Source organism: Theobroma cacao, chromosome 1 (assembly GCF_000208745.1).
Source record: "Theobroma cacao cultivar B97-61/B2 chromosome 1, Criollo_cocoa_genome_V2, whole genome shotgun sequence".
Lineage (NCBI taxonomy): Eukaryota > Viridiplantae > Streptophyta > Magnoliopsida > Malvales > Malvaceae > Theobroma > Theobroma cacao.
The window spans coordinates 13775369-13796504 of record NC_030850.1 but is presented as its reverse complement, the minus strand read 5'-3'; the positions used below and the strand labels follow the sequence as shown (position 1 = coordinate 13796504).

Below are 21136 nucleotides of genomic sequence, written 5' to 3'. Positions count from 1 at the left end.
CTATTGAAGTAAACTAAATGCAAATAAAAGATTGACATAAGACTTAAGAAATGTTCGTATAAAGATTGTTAGATTGTGTTCCACGATGAGATATTATCACTTTAAAATATGTCCCCACTGTGTTGTCTTTTGAAAAAAGATGACCCATATATAATGAAAGAAAGTCTACCTTTATTTAGAAACTACAATCCAATCTTCAGCGAAGATCAAGGATTTTGTATAAAGAGTAATCATACAAAATTATGGATCAAGTCAATAATTTAATTCAAAATAAAAAATTAATGATTTTTAAAATTAAATTAAATTATAATATAAAATTTCATTAGTAATTTTAAAATAAATTTTTAGATTCACAAATACAAATAGTCCTAAAGCATAACAAAGATATTAGATTATCACATTAGGCAATACTCGACGTAAAAAAAAGTGTGATCATAGAAATTCATAGATCGGGTCAATGACTTAATTCAAAATAAAAAATTAATCACTTTGAAGCAAAATTAAATTATAATATAAAATTTCATTAACAATGTTAAAAAATTAATCACTTTTGAAATAAAATTAAATTATAACATAAAATTTCATTTACAATTTAAAAATAAATTTTAGATTTATAAATACAAATAGACATAAAGCCTAAAAAAAAATTAAATTATCACATTAGGCAGTGCTTGGCTTAAAAAAAGAGTTAGTTACTAAAATGTAATCATATAAGGTTATAGATTAAGTCAATGATTTGATTTGGAGTAAAAAATTGATTTAACCCAATCTTTTAGATAATAAGTTAAATGACTTACTACTATTTTCAGAACAATCTATTTGATTTAATTTAAAGTGACAAAATATTATATTTCTAATTTCTATATATATAATAATAAAATAATTTAAAATTGACCCTACCACCCGACTCCACCACTAATTGTCACCACCACCACCATCATCATTGTTATTATACTCATAATTAAAAGTTACAATCATAATCAAATAATTATCAAGATGTATGATTGTAACTATTATACTTTAAATAAAAAATCATTATACATATTAAACAAATTGACAATTTAACATAACGTCGAGTCAAACTAATGCATAATGAGACTTTACAACACGTTAGGTCTACAAAATAAAATAAAAATAAAATGAAATAATTATTTCATATGAATAAAATAGAAAAACAATAGCTATTACATATTTTAATTATGGATGGAATAAAGAGAGAATATTAAAATGTTTGATTGTTAAAATTTTATCATAGAATAATTAGAGAGTAAGTATAAAAGCACCAGTTTACCCTTTAATAAATATTATTGTATTTCTTTAAAAATGCTAAATTGTAAAAATTCCAACATATTTTATTAAAATTTTCATAAAAACAAATTTACCACTCAATGAAATAGTAGTAACATTTTTTATTATATGTTTCAAAAAATATATTGGAACCGACTCGAACAACCAAACCGAACCAAAATGAGTTCTGTTTTTTCGGTTCGGTTAGTTCGGTTTTTCAATTTTTTCGGTTATAATAGTTCGGTTAGTATAATTACTTCGGTTCGGTTTCGGTTAGACATTTTTCTAACCGAACTAACCGAACTAATCGAAGGGCATTTTAGACATTTTACCTAAAAAACTATTAAATCTAAATATTCCCAATCTCAGTTATCCCTTTTAGCCTTTCTGCCTTATGGTTTCTGCCGTCCCCCCGTGAGCCTTCCATCTCCAGCCCATCTTCAGGCGAATCTGTCCCTTGTGAGCCGTCCATCTCCACTCTTCGCTTTCTCTTCTCCAGTCCATCTTCGAAGGCTCTCTCTCAAACTCTCACACATACGCACCACAGTGATCGTCGATTTCAAAGGCTCTCTCTCTCAGATTTCCATCTCAATCGGTAAGCCCTATTATTCAAATTTGATTTTTTCTTTTTCAACTCAAAGTTTTTGCTTAGTCTTTCTTCTTTCTCTTTTTCTTTAATTCTAATTTTTTGCTTTTTTTTATTTGGGTTAGGGTTTTTCTTCTTTTTCTTTCTCTTATTCAAATCTGGGTTTCCTTGATTTGGGTTTAGGGTTTAATGAGGTCTGATTTATCTACTTTTTTTTTTATTGCAGGAAAACAAGACTCTAGCCATCAAGTTTTGACTCTTTCACAAGTAAATATCATATTTTTAGCCAAAATTTTTCTTCCATTTTACTTGTTAATATCATAGTTAATATAATTTTCTAGAATTATGTTAATTCTGTAAACATGGATAATCAAGGAAGGGCGGTCATGATTAGACATGGCTATTCTCTGTTTTTCAGTGTAAAAAATTGAAGTAATCTGCCATATGTGTTTTAACTGGCTTTGAGAGATGGATGCATGATATGATAGTTGTTAGTTACGCAAACGGACATCAAATGCATTAATTTCCTGTGGAAGTTGCCTGGACATGTAATAACAGACTTGAAAAGGCCGAGATTCTAAACTTGTGAAAAATTTTACTTGTATTTTTTTTGTTCGATTTTGATTGATTCTTTGGTATATTTAATTATCATGACAGTAATGATTTTACATTTAAGAAATTAAATTCTGTCGACAATAATTGTATAAAAGTTTTAGCAAAATTAAATAAGATAAATATTAGTAAATGTCCATTTTTATTTATTGAAATTGGAATGTTTCATTACATAGAATGTAGTATACCTTCCCCAAACATACACTTAAGCTCCATGGATGCATACCTTACATCCTTATTCAATGAACCTCATATGGGATAATGGGAACGTAATCTTCATGGAGTAGAACTTGGATTTTTAACCCATCCCACTGCATCAATGGACTCTTTCTATCAATAATCTATAAAAAGAAACCCATTTGGATTCAGCAAAAATCAAGAAAGCTTTCTTAATAGTTAAAAGCTCAATCTCATTTCATTCAACAATTCCAAGTTTCCAACATGTTCAGAAAATAAAATATTGATAGTGTGATTACTGTTTACTCATTAGATGGTATGATTAAATAAATTTACTAAACAATTAAAAGTTAATGCTATGATTTTAATAACTATGACATTTATTTTTAATTTCCTCCAATATAATATCAGCACAAATTTGATTTATTGAATGTGATAGTACTATACGTTAATTTTTTCTTCCATCAATATTAAAATGAAAATATTGGCATGACATTTATGTTCACTTACTATTTCAAGCTCCCTTGAGCAATTAATCTTTGAATACAAAACGGATTTTCTCATTTGAATTCAATGGACAACCATTTAGTTAGAACACACTTAAGCTCTTAACAATTAGAAGTAAAAAGTCTAATATTTTCTTTGACTGATATCATTTTTTCCTTCCATTTTACATGTCTAACATAGTTATAGGTTCTTTGACTGATATTTTCTTTTTCTTATGTTTCAAGGTGTAAAGTTGATTGATTAAGTTTAGCCCATTGTTCCTTTTGCAAATTTTTTAGCATTTAATTTTTTCCAACAAAAAGTTATCATGACAAATTTGCTAATTAATTAATTTTTTTGAGTGACAGGTTGAAGATTTCAATGGCAAGTGAAAGCGATAATCCAGCTCCAGCTTTTACTCCTAGTGATGCTGCTACGCCATCTATAAGAGCACGTTTGGTTCGCATAATAGACAAGAATGAAATAGATTAATTATTCTATAAAAATAAAATAAAATATGAATAATTATTATGTAATTTGATATAATAAATGGAATAAGACAGAAATTGCTATTGTGACTTATTACAGTGTTTGATTGGTAAAAATAATCTTGATATAAGAAAGGAATAAATGATAAAAAGACAAAATACCCTTTATTATATTATTATTTATTTTCATAAAAAACAAAATTATCCTTATTATAATTTAAATACATATTTATCCCAAAAGAAAAAATTATCTATAATTATATTTTATCACATATTTATCCCAAATGCAAAAAATAATTATAATTTACTCACATATTTTTACAAATGGACAAAATTATTCTAGACTATAATTTAATCACATTATTATACTAAATGTCAATTGAATTTTGTGTATAAATGCCTATTTGTAGTCAATTCTTCACATATTATGGAACATTTTCAAAATACTGTTTAGAAGAAATATTGGAGAAAACTAGTAGAAATAGAAAATCATGTGGAGGCAAATAAAATTATTTATATAAGTAACATCTCATCATTAATTGTTTGAATTCTTAGGGATTTTTTTTTTTTTTTTTTGCATATAAAGGGACTGTATTTCACTAGTTTAACTAACAAAACAATCAACAAGAACTGCATTCGTTGCCACAAAGGATTTTCTGTACAGAATTTACATGTCAAACAAACCTGATCATTTAAATCTGACACAAGTATATACAAGCCGTTGAGGCAATGATGCTATTTGTTTTACAAGCGAAGTTCTGGCAACTAACCCAGCAGGCCCAGATATGTGAACAGAAAACATGTCACGAAAAGGACTTGGTTTGATCTTCAAGCAGAAAAGCCAGCTTCCAATGCTCTTAATATTGCAACACTATCAAATCTAAAGTTTCTGAATCTCTTTCCAGGACCAGTGTTAGGTGGGTTAGCATCAAATGCAAGCTTGTTAGATTGGCTCTCCACAATCGTTGAGTTGCTTCCTATAGAACTGTTCTTGGGAAGTTAGACACGTACAAGTTACATAACCCCTAATTCATATATTGATGTTTGTCCAAATTGCTAAATCAGTTACAATTCTTTTATTCAAATTAGAAAGATGATCTTTCATCCTTTTTTCTGTTTTTGAAAAAGAAGTAAGCCATGTATTTTGATATATTAAATAACTAAAATGAATGTCTTCATAACAAGAATGTTAGATATCATGGCTCTTTCTCTGAAAGTTTCAGTCCTTCTAAAGGGGTTAGACAAGGTGACCCACTCTCTGCCTATATTTTTGTGCTTTGCCTGGAAAGTTTAGCTCACATTATTGAGGCGGCTGTTGCACAAGGACTTTGGAAATCGATTAAATTGAGTAGAGGTGGCCCTCCCCTTACACATCTATTTTTTGTGGATGATCATTTGATACTTTTCTCTGAGACATCAATCTCTCAAATGAAGATAATTAATTAAAGAAGTTCTTGCAGATTTCTATATATGTTCCGATGAAAAGGTAAGTGTTGAGAAGTCATCATTTTGTTGTGAGAAGAATGTCTCTCTATCTCTCCTTAATGAGTTATCGGCAGTGTCAAGATTCATGTATTCAAAGAATATAGGGAAGTACCCAAGTATGCCCTTGATACATGGCCGCGAGGAGGCCAACTTATTTCAGTATCTCGAAGAAAAAATTAGAAATAGAAAGTTCATGGAAAGCATCCGCACTTTCTTTTGCCGCTCATTTTACACTTGTGAAATCTATCCTCTCCACGATTCCGTATTACACCTTGCAAACCGTATTATTACCTGCGGAGATGTGCAAGCAAATTGAAGCTCACTGCCATAATTTTCTATGGGGTGGAGACTCCAATTCTAGAAATGTTCATCACATGAAATGGAAGGATGTTTGTAAATCAAAAGAGGAAGGTGGTATAAGGGTTCGTTGTTTAAAATCCATGAATAAGGCCTTTAGTCTTAAAGCTTGATGGTCAATAGAGACAAAGTCGAATGCCTTATGGGTGAGAATCCTACAAGCTAAATACAACTCAAGTTCCTTTATTTTTCCGGATACAATTAACAGAGCGAGTGCTTCTGCGTTTTGGTATACTATAAGTCATTTGTGGAGGGATTTTTAAATGCAAATCAGATGGACCATTGGAGATGAGATTAGAACTAGCTTTTAAAAGGATATATGGGTTAGTGATCATCCATTAGGGGAAGCTGGACAATTAGTATGATCATTTTTTGATGATAACAGTAGTGTCAAAGAATTCACTTTACCGAATGGAGGTTGGGACACAAGCCGAATGGTTTCTCTTTTACCACTTGAGGAACTCAACTTAATAACAAAGATGATATCGCCATCCCTTGGAAATGACTCAAAACAAACCCTACTGAGCTTTGTCCTCTTATGGGAAATTCACCACTGCGTCGACATATGAAGTATTATGTGGAGAAACGAATCAGGATATGGAGAACAGGTTTGGACTGTGGAATTTGGCTTGGAAATGGCAAAGACCCGAACGCATTCGTACGTTTCTATTCCACTGCCTACATGATCGTTTGTAAACGAATAAGGAATGAGTGCACATACATTTGACTAATGACCCTTTTTGCTCTCGATGTCACTCTACAGAGGAATCGATTCTATATGTGTTAAAGGATTGCCTTTTTGCTATTGTGATTTGGACAACACTACAAAAAAAACCTTGTATTTCCAACGGAATATTTTCCGTTGGAAATTTTCAACGGATTTTAAACGGATTTGCAACGAATTTCCAACGAAATATAGTTAAAATTTTTAATTGCTTGTTCCGACGGATATTCAACGGACTTATACTGAAAATTTTTCAACAAAATTTTTCGTTGAAAATCCATTGAAAAATTAAATTTCCAACAAATTTTCAACAGAATTGTCCGTTGAAAATTTGACGTGTACAATATTTCCAACGGAATTTCCAACGGAAATTTCCGTTGAAAATTCCGTTGGAACATAAAACTTTAAAAAAAAATTTACAATCTTGTTGCAGTTTCCAAGGGATTTTCAACGAAAATTTCTGTTGGAAATCCGTTGGAACATTAAACTTTAAAAAAAAATTTAAATTTTTTTACAGTTTCCAACATATTAAAAATGTAACTTTCCAACAGAATTTTCGTTGGAAATTTCGTTGGAAAGAGCCTTTTTATTGCATCAAAGTGTTACTGATGTTTGTAACTTTCCAATAAAATTTTCCGTTGAAAATAATAATAATGTTAAAAAATTATATAATTTAAATTTTTTTAAAAAATTTAGATATCTTTTTAAGCAAATACATAGTTATTGAAGTAAAATTTTGGGCTCTGTTTAAATTTGTTTTCCTTTGAATAATTTTGTACAATTTTTTTAACTTGAATGAATCATACAATATTGATTAATACTACGGAATTAGGGTAATGTTATATTATTCCAAAATTGAAAAAAATTTCTATGTAAAATTTTATATTTTATAAAAAACCATGATTTGATATAAAAATCATATTAAAATGTATATATTACTTTATTTACATTTTAATTGTAATTAGCTAATATATGTAAATTAAGATTGAAGTTTTATAATAAACTTATTAATATTTGTGCTTAAAAAATATCATTTTATTATATCTATGTATTCATGCAATTCTGACCGAGAGCTATATAAAATAAATATATATATAAACAATTATGATTTAAGAAAAAAATCGATAAATAATATGAGATATATTAAATAAGGGTCTACATATATATATGTGAAGATATAATTTATGTAAGGTTATAGTAAATTTCATTTAGATGATTAATGTAATAGGATCCAAATCACACACATATATATATACACACCATTTATAGTTACTATAACTTGTAATGTCTTTTAACACACACACTTTCTATTATATATTATGTTACTATAACTTGTAATTACTATTATATAAATGAGTTACTAAATAATATATATACCTTTGTTTATATCAATTTACAATATATACACTATAATACTTATAATACATATACTTTATAATATAAAACTTGTAATATCTTTTAACACATACATTTTATATTATATATTATGTTTATTTATAAAAAATATAATTACTATTGTATTATAAAGTAAAGATGACGTAATATATATACTTTTGTTTATATAAATTTATAATATATAAACTTAATAATTTAAAAAGAAGTTGTGAGATTAGAATAGTTTTTTTACTTAGCAATTTTTTTAAATTTCATGTAAATAAAGACAAATTAATTCATATAATCAATAAATTTATGATTATTAATTAAATTATAAGGTCTTTTGATAACTATGTTTTATATAAATTTGATTTATTTAAAAAAACATAATTCCTATTTTTTAGATACACTATAAATATTTTAATAAATATTTATTTATTTTTTATAAGAATATTATGAAAATGATAATTTTCATACTTATAAAATTTATATAGCAAATGTGTTTTTAGCACATTAATCCAAATGTTAAATATTTATTAATAGTTTTTTATGTTAAAATAATTAAAAAAGGAATAAATTTTACTTGCCCATCCCACCCCCCCTGACCCCTCTGTTTCCTTTTTTTCTTCTCTTCTATTCGGGTGCCACTCCTTCCCTCCTTCAACCTACTCCTTCCCCAATTGTTCTTCCCCGACCCGCAGCTCTCTCTAAAGGCATTCCTTTTCCAGTCGGCGACGGAAGGCCGAAGCCCCAGCTCTCTCTACAACCGACGGCACAAAAACCCAGATCTGGTTGGCTCTCGCTTCTTCCTTTTTCAGTCCGCAACACAACCCCGAAGCCCCAGCTGTCTCTAGAATCGGCGGCACAGCAACCCAAATCTTGTCTCTTTCGCTTCTTCCTTTTTCAGCCGACGACACAAGGCCAAATCGACCCAGCTTTCTCTATAATCAACGGCACAGTAACTCAGATCTTCTCTCTCTCGCTTTTTCCTTTCGTCAGCGGCAAGCCCGATGCCCCAACACTCTCTCTAAAACCGACGGCACAAACCCCAAACTCCATAAACTCCCACCGACGGTTGGCACCCCTTCACCCAAAGCTCTATTTGTCTATGTATATATTTTTTCATATTCAGATTTTTTTTTTGTATTGTTTGGTATTATTTGGTTTGTGGATTGAGGTTTCTGGTTGCTAGACTAGGGAATTGATTTTGGCTTTGTGTGTTTTTGGGTTGGTAGGGATTTTAGAAATTTTTACAATTGAGGTTTTGGCCCCCAGATCCCCTATGCTACACTTGTGAATTGTGATGGGTTGTGGTCTCTGCAATACATTAAAAGTAAGGTGTTTACAGCTAGTTGCCAGCCTACCACGCCAAGCTCGGGTCTTTCATCGGTTGATCTACCTTTTCTCTCTAACAGCCCAACCACAGCCAGGGTCTGCCGACTGCGTGGGTGTCTCCCCAAGCTCCACGCCCTTGTTCTTCCCTAGTTGCCAACCTACCATGCCACGCTCGACTCCTTCATCGGTTCATCTGAATTTTCTCCCCAACCGCCCAGCCACAGCCACTCCCTACCGACTGCCTCTGTGTTACCCCAAGCCCACGCCATTGATATTCCCCAGCTGAGATTTTGGTATAGGATTTTGTTAAACTAGGTTCATTCTTAATAATTGTTATGCAAACAAGATTTGATGATTCAACCATGGCTGTATGTTTTTGAAAATTGATACCTTAAAAATTAAATTTTATACATGCCAATGTCGATGTTGTCCTTAGTTTACGAGATACTTTTTCATTACCCTAGATTGTAATTAGTACTTTCGTACTTGTGAATTTGGTGATAATGTTGTTGTCTGGTTCCCCATATATTTATTTTTTGTTATTTAATTTTAAGTTTAAGATATTTGTTTTTTATTATTTAAATTTAAATTTAAATTTTTTTGTGGAAGAAAAATTAATGCGTAGTTAATTTTATGAAATACGTAGATAAATATGATTGTTTATCTATACAGATTAGGGTATACATTGAGAAATTGTATAAAGAAGATTTTAATAATTTTTTAATATAATCATATTTTTAAACAGGTTAGGGTAATTATAAGGTAGTAAAAATGTAATACGGTTAGGGTTAGGGTATTTTGAAAAAATTATTCGGGTAGTTAATAGGGTTAGGGTAGTTGAGTTTTTACAGGGTTAGGGTTCGGTTTAGGAAAATTAGGGTTTAGGGTACATGAGTCGTTGACATTCCTAGCCCTAGGGGTTAATTTTGTATATCTTGTTTATTTGATGTTTATCAAGATTTGTTTATCAATTGATGCGCCATTTGTATTTTTAATGATGTTATTGTGTTTTAATTATTTGATTTTCGGTTACAAGCCTAAATGCTTCATTGCATATAATTCAGTCAAAAGATAAGGTCGGCTCTGGAAGCATCAAACCTGTGTTCGGTTTGCTTCAAAACTTGATTGAGTTTTGGTCTAATTTTCGAGGTGAGTAAGATAAACACACAAGCAATTACTTGTTGGTATTTGATAACTGACCACCCTTATTAAACTTCAATTTTATAAATAATGATACTAGCCTTTCCAACGGATAATAGTACATATATTTTTTGACCCATCCACAATACTCATGCTGTTCAATCTGATGATATCTTAATAAATATAAACCATTTTCTTAGGTTTAATGGATAATTCATGTATGCAATAATTTGTACTATAAGGGATACTTTGCAAAATATATGTAATTTTGAATATATACATATATATATATATATATATAACACGAATACATATTTGAATGTAGGGTTTAACAAATTGTTTTGTTTCCATCAATACGAATTAGTCTTGATAATGATATTCTGTGATACTTAGGATTATAAAATGTCGGGAGATCGCTCTTGGATGTACCGTCGATTACATAATAGATTCATTACAGCTGAATTTGTAAATGGAGTTACTGAATTTATTAATTTCGCATGTTCGATGACTACATTTATGTGGAAGAATAAAATTAGATGCCCTTGCACACGATCTAGTAACAACAAGTTCTTAGATAAAGATAAAGTCACAGAACACCTCCTAAACCGTGGCTTTACTAGGGCTTACACAATTTGGAGTTTACATGGGGAAGATCGTGTTGGACAATCATCAAGAAGTAGATCTAGAGTTGAACCATCCCTTAGATTTGAGGGAGATGCTGCTTTTCGAGAACCTATCTATGAAGATGAAATAGAAAATCCATATACTAGAATGGTTAGGGATGTTATGCGTCCCGAAGTTACTTTCAACCATGGTTCTGAAAATGAGTCTAGCTTTGTGGAAGAAGATCCCAATCCAAATGCATCTTCCTTTTACTCTTTGTTAAGCAATGTAGAGGAACCTTTGTGGGTAGGTTGCACAAAGCACACAACACTTTCAGCTGTGTCGCAACTGTTAAATGTTAAGGCGGAGTACAATTTGAGTGAATCATGTTTTGATCAACTGTTGGAGATAATAAAGAATATGTTGCCATCTGATGAGAATTTACTTATCGACTTTTATAGAATGAAGAAGAAGGTAGCAAAGCTTGGTTTCGGATATATCAAAATTGATGCTTGTAAGAACAATTGCATGTTATTTTATGAGCGACTCGCTACATTTGAGCATTGTCAGGTATGTGGACATCCTCGGTATAAACAGAGGAATTCAAGTGTGAGAAGGCATAAGAAAATTCCTTACAAGATTTTGCGTTACTTGCCACTTATATCGAGGCTTCAAAGGCTTTATATGTCATGTAAAACTGCTGAACATATGACGTGGCATGCGCAACACCACAGTGATGATGGACTCCTTAGACACCCTGTTGATGGTGAGGCTTGGCAACACTTCAATCACACACATGAATTCTTTGCAATGGAACCTCGAAAATGTAAGACTCGGGTTATGTGCTGACGGTTTCAACCCTTTTGGATCGACTACCAAGCCTTCTTCTGTTTGGCCAGTAATGCTTTATGTGTATAATTCACCCCCATTAATGTATATGAAACAACAATATAAATTTCTTAACATGGTTATCCCGGGTAAGAAAAGTTCAAGTCAAAATATAGATGTTTTCTTGAGGCCTTTGATTAATGAGTTGACTTTATTGTGGAGAGAAGGTATTGTGACCTATGATGCATATAAGAAACAAAATTTTCATATGAGGGCAGCATTATTATGGACAATTAATGATTTTCCTGCTTATGGTATGTTGTCAGGTGGAGTACACATGGACGATTATCATGTCCATATTGCATGGAACATTCTAAATATTTCATATTAGAACATGGTAGGAAACCTTGTTTCTTTGATTGTCATCGACAATTTTTGTCAGCTAATCATCCTTTTAAGAGGCACAGAGACAAATTTATTAAAAAAAGAGTTGAACATGACTTACCATTTCCTCGATTATCAGGCAAAGAAATATTGACACGTTTGAATGGGCTTCCTTATCTCCCATTCGAAACAAAATATGGTGAGCGAAAGAGTTTAGGATATGGTGTTTGTCACAATTGGGTGAAGAAGAGTATATTTTGGTCTCTACCTTATTGGCATATGCTTTTTATTCGTCACAATTTAGATGTTATGCATATTGAACGTAATTTTTTTGAGAATATACTCAACATAGTGATGGATGTTAAAGGAAGGACAAAGGACAACATAAAGGCACGACAAGATTTGAAGGTGTATTGCAAGCGGCTAGAATTGGAATTGGTGGAAAATAATGGAAAACTGTACAAGCCCAAGGCTGCTTACACATTAAATAAGGAGGAAATAAGAAATGTCTGTGCTTGGGTTAAACAATTGAGATTACCAGATGGTTTTGCGTCGAACATTTCTCGGTGTGTTAATGAGATTGATTACAAGATTTATGGGATGAAAAGTCATGATTGTCATGTTTTTATGCAACGATTGCTCCCAATTGTATTCCGTGATATGCTGCCTCAAAGAATTTGGGATTCAATTATTGATATATCTCAATTTTTTAGGGATTTGTGCGCAACTGAAATGCCTATTGATCATATGGAAACGTTGCAAGGAAAAATATGTGAAACTATATGCAAACTAGAGAGGATATTTCCTCCGGGTTTCTTTAACTTGATGGAGCATTTACCGATTCATTTACCTTACGAGGCCAAGGTTGGTGGACCCATCCAGTATCGATGGATGTATCCATTTTAGAGGTAAAATAATTGTTATTTGTTTTCAATTATGATTTATTTTGAAGAGTTAAAAGTACATCATAAGATTGATGAATATTGTGGTTGTTAGGTTTTTGCAACAGTTGAAGAAAAAAGTAAAAAATCGTGCCTCTGTTGAAGGATCTATATGTGAGGCTTATGTTATCGAGGAAGTTTCCTCATTCTGCTCATGGTATTTTGAACTTGCTGTGCGAACAAAAGTAAATCGAATGCCACATAATGATGATGGGGGAGAGGTGGACTCTATGGGTCGTCTTTCAATTTTCACTCACCCGAGGTGAGCTTTTGGTTCATGTGATAAATCTCGATTTTTAGATGAGGATGAGTTTTATGCTGTTGAGTTATGTGTTTAAATGAATTGTGAAGAGATGTTGCCACATATAAAGTAAGTACCATGACTTTTTTAACTTGTTAATACCCTATAATAAGATTTAAGTTAATCATGTAGTCGTGGATATTATGATAGGATATTTGATGAAATTGTGAAGGGAGATGTTGTGGAAATTTCGGAAGAGGAATTGGAGAAAGTACATGATGCGAGATTTGTTAAATGGTTTAAAAATTATGTAAGTTTCCTTAACATAGAAGTGAACTTTTAATTAATTCATTCCTTTTTTATTATGTTATTTATTATTTTATTCTCTTGTATCAATTGTTTATAGGTTGCAAAGCATAATGAGAAAATAGACCAACATTTAATTGAAATCTCTTATGGTCCTGGACGTATGATAAGGTGTTACAGTGGATATTTTGTAAACAGTTTCAAGTTTCACACCTTAGACTACGGAAAAAATCGTAAGACAATGAATAGTGGGGTTTGCATAAAAGGAAGTTTTTACAATGATCATGAGCGTGACTTTTATGGCATCTTAGTGGATATAATCGAGTTGGAGTATTTTGGTATAGGGAATAGAGTTGTTCTATTCAAGTGTCATTGGTTTGATACTGAAAAAGGAATAAAGGTAAATCAATTGCATGGTCTTGTTGATGTCAATTACAACTCAATACTGGCCAGTAATGAACCATTTGTTTTAGTTGCCCAAGCTCACCAAGTTTATTATAGTAGTTATCCATCAAGAATAAGATATCGACGTGATTGGTGGGCAGTATTTAAAACAAAAGCTAGGAGTAGATTTCAAATTCCTATTAGTGGTGATAGAGAAAATGAAAGTGATTTGAATGAATGAGTATACCAAGAAAATGTGTCCAATTCAATTAGTAGTACTCAATCAGAGGAAGTTGATTTAACAGAGTTAGCGACTGGTGATTATGAAGAGGTTAATCCATCGATTGAGGATGAAGAAGATGATATCGATAAAGATGAAGATGAAGAAGACGACATGGAAAGAGAAGATAATGAAGATGATGATGAAGATGAAGATGAGGATGAATATGAAGATGAAGATGAAGATCATGTGGAGCACGACGAGTGTGAAACTTATAATGATGATAGTGATAATAATGCAGAACATGAGTTTGATTAATAAGGAAGTGAATGATGACTGTAGCCACGTAGGATATTGGTTTAATATTTTATTTTTACAGTATTGTTGAACTTAAATTTTATAATATTAAAGTATTTTGATATGATGTAAAATTAGAACGTTTGCGTTTAAATCAAGATTTAAATGTTGAAATTAATTAATATATAATTGCTGTTTTGCTTCTCAATTTTAAGAATTACATGTGTCAATGCTATGAACTGATGTTGTTTATTCTGTTATAATAATAATCATTTTAATAATAATTGCTAATGGGATTTTAACAACATGTTGTAAATTGCAGGAACGATGGTTAAAGGGAAGCAATCAAAACCGAGACCTAGGTCTTCATATGCAACGAGGAATATGGCTGTGCTTACAAGTTCCCAAGCGTGTGATGATATATACATTCCACAACAGGTGCAGTAGCAAAATAATGATGCGCCATTTGAGACACAATCTTTGTACGATGTATTTGCAGAGCAAGTAGAAAATGAGACATCTACACATGATATTACAAGATCACCATCTATTGATCTTAGTGGAAATGCAAATGAGGAATCGTCAAGATCAAGAGGTAGGGGACCTAGTGTAGGACTACAGACTCTTGTGGATCCATCGAACAGATTGCGTATAACTCCTATTGGGGATAGGTATGTTATCTTGTTAAACTTGTTATATTTTTCAACTCAATTTATAATTTTTTTAATTTTAATATATACAATTATTTGAAATATTTTACAAGCACTTTTTTCGAGAGAGGGGTCACATCTACAATAACACGGATCATCAAAAATCACTTTCATGGTCCATGGTCGACATGGAGGAAAGTCCCTAATGATATCAAAGAGTTAATGTTTAGCAAATTTCAGGTATTATGTTTGTTATATATTTTTTAAGCGTACACTTTTCCATTAATTTGTATAACTTTGTTAAATTATTGTATTACATTATGTTGTAGGAAAAGTGTGTGTGGTCTGCAAATAAAGATGTTGTAGTTCGACGCATATGGGAAAAAATTTGTTCCCATCGATTAAGAGACATGCTTTTAGAAGAAAGGCATAAAGCAATGATTGAAGCTAAAACTAACAACATTACAGAATGCAGAGGCATGTCGAGGGAATGGATCACAAATGAAATATGGGACACCCTGATCGATACAGTATGGGGTACAGAAGAGTGGCAAAACAAATTGTGACAAGCAAGGTAAAATCGTTTAACGCCAAAAGAAGGAAGCATTCCAAAGCACACTAGCAGTTCAATTCCATTTGTGGTTCATGCAAAAAGGATGGTATGAATTAATGTTACTCAGAATTAATATGTATGTTTTCCCATGAATTTTATTTAAATTGTTTACATATATATTGGATTTTGGTTTTGCTATACATGTTATATATATCAAGATATATATATATATATATATATATATATATATATATATATATATATAGATTATGATTGACTAAATACAATTGTTAATAAATTCAGGCAATTGAGCTGAAACGAGATGTTACTTTCTTGAAAGTTTTCAACCGTACTCATAAGCGCTCAGGGGGTCATGGTGATTTTATTGATAACAAGTCCAAGTCTACGAGTGTAAATAAAAATTCATTTATTTTGACTATTTCTTCTAAGTTGATGTTCTACTTCAATATTAATCATTAATGATGGTTTTTATGTAGGAACTGTATAATTCTGTACTATCACAGAAGTATGGCGATGAGTCATCTTCTCAGTCGAAATTCGATCCATGTGCTTGGACTGAAGCAATTGGAAGGAAGGAGACTACACGCACTCACGTGTATGGGTTTGGCACTCGTGTCCCTGCGACAGCTTTACTAACTGGAACACAATCCAATTTAGCAACATCTGAGTCTGCATGTGGCACTCTCAACTCAAACTTTAACAGTCCCGCAAATGCATTGGAAGAAAAAGTGAAAAATCTTGCACAAAACTTGAATAAGATACGTGAGGAAATACGTGGGGAAATACATGAAGAAATGAGAAATGTGATGGCGGAAGGCATGAGTGAATTTATGGCACGTATGGAAACCATGTTCATGAGTAATGCGCGTTCAACCCTTGGCGATGCGGGACCTTCAAGACTTGACAAGTAAGAAAAAAATTCCCTCACATGATGTATAATTTTCAGAGCAAACACTTGGATACTTTTTAAGGATGTTATGTTTAATATTCATATGTATCAAATTATATTATATATTGTGTGTTAAGGATAATTTATAATTAGATGTTAGGACTTGAATCTTAATTTTGTAATGTGTTTTTATTTAATATATTTTACAGTTGAATGCAGAATTAAATTTAGTATTGAGAACAAAAATGGTAATTTTTTATGAAAATTTATTATAAAAATAATAGATCAAAATTTTCCAACGGATTTTTCGTTGGAAATATACTTTCCAACGGAATTTTTCGTTGGGCAATTTCCGTTGGAATTGAATTTTTCAACGAAATTTCCGTTGGAAATTTGTTGGAAATTTCCAACGGATTTCTTAAAAAAAGACTAAAAATTCCAATTTTCAACAAATTTCCAACGGAATTTTTCGTGAGAAATTTCCAACAGATTTTCAACGGATTTCCAACGGAAAGTATTGCCCACAAGGCTTATACCGACGAAATTTTCAACGGACTTTTTCGTTAGAAATCCGTTGGAAATAAACATTTCCAACGGAAAAAGACCTATTTCCAACGGAAATTTTTGTTGGAAATAGCCAAATTTTTTGTAGTGCAAGAATTGTCCCTTAAGAGCAACATGACAAATTTTTTTTTTGCTCCATTTGCATCAACGTGGCTATCTCTTAATCTCAGTAGAGGTAAGGATCTAATCAATGATATTTGTTGGTCAATTATCTTTGGAGTAACTTGTTGGCTCCTCTGAAAGTGGTGCAATTGTTTTGTTTTTAATGGGAAAGAAATCTCAGGAGAAAGTCATTTGTGTCTTGTGAATAGTTGGTCTAAAGCTATTTTCTCACCTCTCTTTTGGTTCGGAGTTTGGAAGGCCTTCTATTAACCCACAAGTAAAAAGTTTTATTGGTTGGTCATTTCCCCATATGGACTAGATTGCTTTAAATCTTGATGGCGCATATAAACGTTCATTACAACAAGCTGTTGCGGGAGGTTTACTTCGTGACATCTCTGGAGGCTGGAAAAATGGTTTTTCTATTCAGTTGGGTAAATGTAATGTTCCTTTCAATACAAAAGAGCACATTTCCAACACTAGGCCTTGATGGTTTTATAATTTTAGTACACTAAAATATGCTTCCATGACATAAATTCCTTTGCAAAGAGAAGATAAACATAGCAACATACAAAAACAGATACCTATGATCTTTTCTTAAACAATGATCAGATGACAGAATGAATTAAGCTCCTTAGCAAACATCATCATTTTGAGAAGTGTTCATCCCAGAACATCAAACAATGAATAAAAAAAAGGGAGTTACCATTTTCCTTTACATCAAACAAGTACCTTATCTAAGGTGGACGTACGGTTACAAGCGGAGTTGGAAAGGTTGACAGTGGAAGAGAGCAACGCAGCTGGAAGAATGGACGAGAGAGAGCCAGTGGCGACTGATGGAGCTGGAAACGGTGAAAGAGAACAATGTGGCTAGAAGAGAAAAAGGACGTGTGAGAAAAAATGATTTTATATGGGTAAGGTTGTAATTTTTTAAACTTATGAGAGGTAATTTATTCTTAACGACTTTGGAAGCTATTCCATTAGACATGGAATAACTAATAGTAAGGGTTACGTTTAGTTAAAGATAGTTTTCTACTAATTTTGAAAAAAAAAGGTAAAACTTAAAGAATTGTTATTTCTTGCCAAATTGCCAACCAAACAAGGGCGAAAATAATAGCTGAGAGTGATTCCTCGTACCAAACGGGCTGTAAATATATTGTGAATATTTGGATACAAAATTCAATGTCATTTTTTCTAGTTGACTTTAATTGTAAAAAATTTTCATATATGGAATGCAATGGAGTTTAGAGTAAAAATTGAAAAACATTTTACTTTACTTAATTAATAGAGAAAAATAGTTAAATTTATGAGAAAATTGTAAGAAATGGTTTTCCTCATAAGCTCATTTCAGAAATATCCTTCACTATAAAGTTAACTGTTTTTTAATTTTAGTCATAAAATGATAAAAATACCCTTATAATAATTTCAAACAAATTAAATGCTCTAAATTTTTCTCTGTCGTCATTCGTCTGTTGTGCTCCCCATTCTGTCGTACTCTTTATTTTTTTCTTTTGTCGTCCAACTCTCTAATTTTACCACCATCATCATTTCTCATCATCTTACCATATCATCGTCGATCTATAGACCAAATAGCATAATATGAAAGGTAATAATATATTTTTGGATTTATTAGTTTACATTCACAAAACCCTCTATCGTCGATCTACAGATTAAAAAGCATGACATAGTGAGTAACAACAGGTTCTTGGATTCATTGATGTTGAGTTTTTCAGTGATTCAAATCTGGTAGAACATGCTTTGGCATGTAATAAAGCAATTCATGTCTTGGCGTGTAACAAAGTGATTCATGCCTGGATGTGTGATATCAGTAGGAAGAAGGAAGCTTTGGCTTGTAATATCTAATGCTGAAGCTTTGGCCTTGGCATGTAGCATCTGGTGCTAAAGCTTTGACCTTGGCGTGTAGCATCTGCTACTAAAGTTTTAATGTGTAACATTTTCGGCTTTAGCTTTGGTGTGTAACATTTGATGCTAAAGCTTTGGCCTTGACATGTAACATCTAGTGCTTAAGCTTTGACCTTGGCGTGTAGCATCTGCTGCTGAAGTTTTTATGTGTAACATCTTCGGCTTTAGCTTTGATGTGTAACATTTGATGTTAAAGTTTTGACCTTGGCGTGTGATATCTAGTGTTGAAGATTTGACATTAGCGTGTAACATCTGCAGCTGAAGTTTTGGTATGTAACATCTTCTACTGAAGTGTGTAACATCTGCTTATGCTTGTAGTGTCATTTTGTTTTCTTTTTCTGTTATTAAACATGGCATGCAACTTGCTCCTTTATATTTTACTACAACATAAACTTTTTGAGTTAAAACATGTAATAATTTTTTTTCAACTGTAACAATATTTTTTTGAACAAAACATGTAATAAAAATATTTTTTAAACGTAGCGTGTAACATGTTCTCTTTTTTTGTATTTCACTAGAACATAAATTCTTGAAGTTAAACACTTTCACAAGAGAGATAAATGTTTAAAATCAAAAAATAATTTGTCATGAAAATGAATATGTATTGAAAAATTATTCAACGTTAACATTACTCTTAGGATAAAATAGACTTGGACAAAAAGATATTATCCAAAATCCTTTAATTTGGATAATTAGCTTTTAGGTTATTTTATTTATTTTTTTAATAAAAGAAAATTAAAATATACTGGTATTATAAAGAAAAGAGTGAGAAATCGAATCTATCAAAGCAAAATTGAAAATTAGCATATTGGAACTTGATTTTGCTAATATTAATACACTTTTCAAGCCTCTTTATAAACAAAGTACAACTTGCCTATGACATGGAGAATGGCAACAAAAGCAATGAAACCAATGCTCATGACAAGTAGGACATTTTGAGAGATTTTGAGCCTTGGTGCATCATTTGTGTAAAACTACAGCATAGTCTCGGTAGCTTTTCCCGAGGTCGCACTGCTTGTTCTTCTCCTCCTCATGTTTACAACTGCTACCGCACTTCCTCTTGATGGAGCTGTTTCAGTTACTATTTCTAGGTCAACTCAAATTCAGATCGTATAACTTGAATATAAAGAGATTTTATTAAAAGTAATTTGATCCAAAAATCTTTTTTCTTAACTAAAAATAATTAAAATTAAAAAAATCATTTTCAAAAGCAACTTATCTTTGAGAGGTAAAAGAAAAAATTCATCCCTAAATTTATTGACTCAAATAATTAATTTATTAGGTCAAGCTAAGACAACAAAATCATTCAACTATATAATAGATAAGTAAAAATGATCATGAGTCGAGTTAAACTAGACTCACACCAAGTTTATTGAGCTTCCCTTTATTAATGTCAAGGTGGAGCTCAAGTTGCAGGCTTACCAATTTTCCCGTTTTTAATTCTGAGTTTAGCTTAATTCATCTATTTTTACATATTATTTATTACAAAAATAATAAAATATATATTTATATTATTTTTAAATATTTTAAATCTATTTCAAAATTAAAATTAAATAAATATATACTCCTTTTGTTCCAAATTATTCGTACCTTTTTATTTTCATGAAGTTTAGAAAAAGTTTTAATTTTAATGTATTCAATATGTTATATAAAATTGATGTTTCATAATTTTTAGTGTTAATAAATAAAAAAGTTAAAAAATATTATATTATTAATAAAATAGTCTAATTGAGTCGAACCGGGTAAATCTATGCCAAATGCAACCCAATTACCCAAATAAGACCAAATCTGCAAGTCTGGACTGCTAGCTGGGGCCGAACTTGAATTGCAAGAAATGTAGAAGTTAATAGAAACATTTCTGCCTTTTGTTTTTTATATTCCTACTACCTCTGCTGCTGCAACTTGTTATATTTCTCCAAGAATCATTTCCTGCCATCGTCATCGAGTGCCTTACTACCTCCATGGATCTAGAGGAAAATCTGGAATCACTCTCACTCCAAAACAGCGACCAAAGCCAAAGTAGAGAGCTATGGAGAATGAAGGTGGCTTCGAACGTCTTCTTCATTTACGACGACGAAGATGGATTCGCAAACGCCATCGCCCAAGGTCTCTGCCCTACCCCCTACCCTTATAATAAAGTGTAAGTCCTCTCTCTCTCTCTCTCTCTCTCTCTCTCTCTCTC

The 21136-nt window shown here is 31.6% G+C and overlaps 2 protein-coding genes and 1 long non-coding RNA gene across 3 annotated transcripts in view; all 3 read left to right on the top strand.

The window, feature by feature from the left end:
* Positions 1658-3730, top strand: LOC108662059. The gene is made up of 3 exons (XR_001927837.1): positions 1658-1882; positions 2100-2140; positions 3517-3730. It is a non-coding gene; the product is annotated as an uncharacterized LOC108662059 (long non-coding RNA).
* On the top strand, positions 10454-11503 carry LOC108661342. The gene has a single exon (XM_018117347.1). The coding sequence runs from the start codon at positions 10454-10456 to the stop codon at positions 11501-11503; it is 1050 nt and encodes a 349-aa protein (XP_017972836.1).
* The window catches only part of LOC18612518, a 2584-nt gene continuing 2198 nt past the window's right edge, over positions 20751-21136 (top strand). Inside the window, exon 1 of the mRNA XM_007049362.2 lies at positions 20751-21094. Coding sequence (XP_007049424.2) covers positions 20916-21094 — 179 coding nt within the window. The 5' untranslated portion in view covers positions 20751-20915. The remainder of the gene's footprint in view (positions 21095-21136) is intronic.